General features: G+C 35.5%; 1 protein-coding gene across 1 annotated transcript in view; it reads right to left on the bottom strand.

Annotated features, from left to right (window-relative positions):
* Positions 1–278: 278 nt before the first annotated feature.
* The window catches only part of LOC117182658 (1-phosphatidylinositol 4,5-bisphosphate phosphodiesterase-like), a 5266-nt gene continuing 2168 nt past the window's right edge, over positions 279–3376 (bottom strand). Inside the window, exons 3-10 of the mRNA XM_033375762.1 lie at positions 2527–2785; positions 2141–2335; positions 1840–2035; positions 1600–1757; positions 1300–1506; positions 839–1211; positions 608–763; positions 279–460 (exon numbers count right to left, since the gene is read on the bottom strand). Of these exons, the coding sequence (XP_033231653.1) occupies positions 279–460; positions 608–763; positions 839–1211; positions 1300–1506; positions 1600–1757; positions 1840–2035; positions 2141–2335; positions 2527–2785 (1726 nt within the window). The remainder of the gene's footprint in view (positions 461–607; positions 764–838; positions 1212–1299; positions 1507–1599; positions 1758–1839; positions 2036–2140; positions 2336–2526; positions 2786–3376) is intronic.

Here is a 3376-nt window from a genome sequence, read left to right as displayed (position 1 = left end):
AGGGAGCTCTTCTTAATATTTTGACACCAAAATCATGTCGATACACCTTACCGACTGCGAGTAAAGCCACCCACGCTTTAACTTGACAGACTGTAAAGTACCTAGACCACTCGCGTCTTTGCCATTTGTTCTTCATGAAGTTATGTGCAAAACAAATAAAAAACAAGAGACTTGAAAAAACACGTAGATAGATATTGCATCAACCGATCAATGGCAAAATTTTCTATTAAAATACAATTTGCACATTTGTATAAATATTTAAGTCAAAATAGGTAGTCTTACTTTTTTCCTTTAATGAGTTTCTCTATTGCGGCACACTGTTGTTTTTGAACAGTAATTTTCTCCTTCTGCTGCCTTTTTTTAAGAGAATCCAATTCCTTTTGTTGTTTCCTTGCCACTTTCTGGTATCCTTTTTCTTGCCGTAGAGCTTCAACCGTGATTGGTTCAAATTTCATCTCCTCTGCAATTTCAGAAAACAAGTAGTTAATTTTGCAAATTATTAAAAGAAAGAACTTATTATCGACATATCGGTAATAGAGAAACTTCATCAAATCAGATTATTATGTTATATTGTTCTTTAGTGGTGACAATTTTGATAAATACAAACCTCGTGGCTTGGCAGCTTCCCTTTGACGAGCTTGCATCGCATCTCCACCCATTCCTGATCGATCACTTTCCTCAATTCCAAGTCCCCGCATTCTTGTTTGCGCCATGCTTTCAGTGTTCTGAAAATCTTTTGGTGCTGTCAATGCATCCATGAATTCTAAAAATAAAACATATTTATTAAATAAGATGAATCACTATAAATCAAAGAAAGACGAGTTGAATTAGTCCAAACCTTGGAAACCATCAGGGACGTAGATTTTTATTTCGATATTACAGAAAAGCATTGGTAACGACATTGGGAAGTTTGCCTCAGTTCGAAGAGCAATATGTCGATAACCAGCTTGAAGGCCATCCAATGGGACAATTCGTTGACCAAGAAGTCTTCCATTTGATTCGTCGTAAACAGCAAATCTAAGTGCAGCTAAGTCTGGAAGAACAACTTTTCTGAATAAGAACGGTTCCTCGTTGTATACGGGGTTAAGTCCATTTGCTGGCACGACTCTGGTTCGAAATTCTTTTCGAATTGTATCAGTCGGTAGACCGTACATCTCCACTTCTACATAAGTATTCACTTTCTTATCCGAGAGAAACTGTCCAGCTATAACCTGCAGAAGATATTAAAAGTAAGGATATATCAGTATTTGAAAATATTTATTATGAATTAGAAAAATTTGACTAAAAATTGAAACTGACTTGTACACTACACTGAGTAGCAATAACTCCATCTACTGGACTTTCTGCGAAGGGGTCAAAACTGCGATCAGATCTTCTCATGAAATCCGGTTTCAGCAGATATCCTGAAGATCCGTTGTATTCAAATTTCCCTTGATTCAGCTGCATTGGTAAGTCCGCTGTTTGAAAGTTCAGTGATACCATTTGACATCCAGCGTTCCAGAAAACCTAAGGAATTAAGATTATTTTTAATGTTAACTGAGTCACTAGGTATTAAAACACAGGAAAAATGCTTGTGTAACTCAATATAATAATACCAACTTGTGGCATGTAATTTGACGAGTCAGCTCTGGTTCCTTTCGGATAAATTCGGCTCATCTGACGTTTGTTGTAATTGACGAACTCAATTGCTGATGTTTTTAGGTAGTTCAAACCGGTGGTCTCCGCAAAGGATGACATATTATGATGTATGTTTTTTTCTGAAATATTTTTTATAATTTGATTAGAATCACATATCCTGAAATTTATTTGTATAATAATTTTTCAACAAAATTTACTTACCCTCAGCAACATCAAATCCTTGAAATTTAATTGGTTGTGCATAATTGACCATGGATGATAACCACGGATGGACATTGGTAGTACTTCCGGTATAAGGTTGTGCCACAGCCAATTCTAAGCTTTCTCCAAGACCTCCTGGGCCCGGTTGAATAGATTGCTGAGACTGTCCAGCAACAATAACATCGACAACCTCCTCCTGTAATAATAGCTCTTTGTCAATATGTAAATTTCCGAGACTTTCTCAAGCATTGTTAAAAAGTGAGGGGGTAGCTTCTCATGCTAGGATTAGACCCAAAGTTACCTTTACCGGTTGTTGATCAACAGAAACCAACGGAGGGGCACTAGCGTCTTCTTTAATCTCGTCCTCTATTACGAACTGACCCTGCTTAAAAAGTTCGAGTTCTTGTTTCTCTACTTCTGTTTTCAGTCGTTTGTTTTTTATCAGAATCTTTCTTTTCAACATACTTGGTGGCGGAAGTGATACCCCAGAGTCAAGCTATGAGAAAGAATTGGACACAATGAAATGTCAACAATGTCTTTGTTGTATTTTTAAAGTGGGTTAATAGCTGAATTAATTTTGTCGAGAAGAAGACGTAGAAGAAAATTCCTGAATTTTTAATGAAGTCATCTACCCTACTAAAGAATTTAATAGAAGGTGAATCATAAAACGAATTTTGCTGCACTCACCGGATATTCTTTAAGCGGCTCTTTTAGTAGAAGGTCTCCTAGTATTTCATCACAGTATTTCGCTAGCTTGTACTGCTGTCCTTTGCTGCAGTGGTTCTCAAAACTGAGAATAATTGGGTATTCCGAAGTTACGAATGCAGTATCTCGAACTGCATATATAACATCTTTAAAAAGTATGTCTGTGCACATAGCTTTTCCATGTGTAATTATTGGTTCTTCATCCTCTCCTTTGCCATCCCAGCAATCCAACTCAACACATCTTACAAGAGAAACAAATCATAAGTTAAAACAAAAAATCTCCAAGTCTTAATATTAGTTCTTCAACCGTTAAGAAATATATAAATTTCTGAAGCGATAAATAATAAATCGAATCTCTCATCTGTTAACTGAAAAATAATAAAACAAATTAATGTAAACATAATTGCAGATTTTTTTAAAATAATTATTTATTTTATGCACTCAGAATTAAATGATTTTATATTTATGCTTTTGAAATTGAAAAATCAATACTGAAGAACTTGACATTTTTTAAAGCAAATATTTACTGAATAACTTTATATTGCGAAGCAATCTTTCAAGAATGAATAAGTTTAATCCAAGTATGCCTAATGGACCACGATGTTAGAGTTTTTCAATTTCTAGCTAGATCAAACAGTAGCGCAACGAGTTATTAAGCTGAAAGTCCGGGATTAATTCCTACTGCCAAAATATTTTTTCACATTTAAAAGGGTATGCCCGGGTAACCATGCAAAAATGCACCTAAACGTAACCAAATCTTGAGTCAGCCATTCGAAAGCATACAATCAAAACAAAATTCCAAACCTTCCAGACCGTTAGCCGCTACGTAGAA

Source organism: Belonocnema kinseyi, chromosome 2 (genome assembly GCF_010883055.1).
Source record: "Belonocnema kinseyi isolate 2016_QV_RU_SX_M_011 chromosome 2, B_treatae_v1, whole genome shotgun sequence".
In the NCBI taxonomy this organism is placed as follows: domain Eukaryota; kingdom Metazoa; phylum Arthropoda; class Insecta; order Hymenoptera; family Cynipidae; genus Belonocnema; species Belonocnema kinseyi.
The sequence above is the reverse complement of the archived record's forward strand: the minus strand, read 5'-3'. Positions and strand labels throughout refer to the sequence as shown.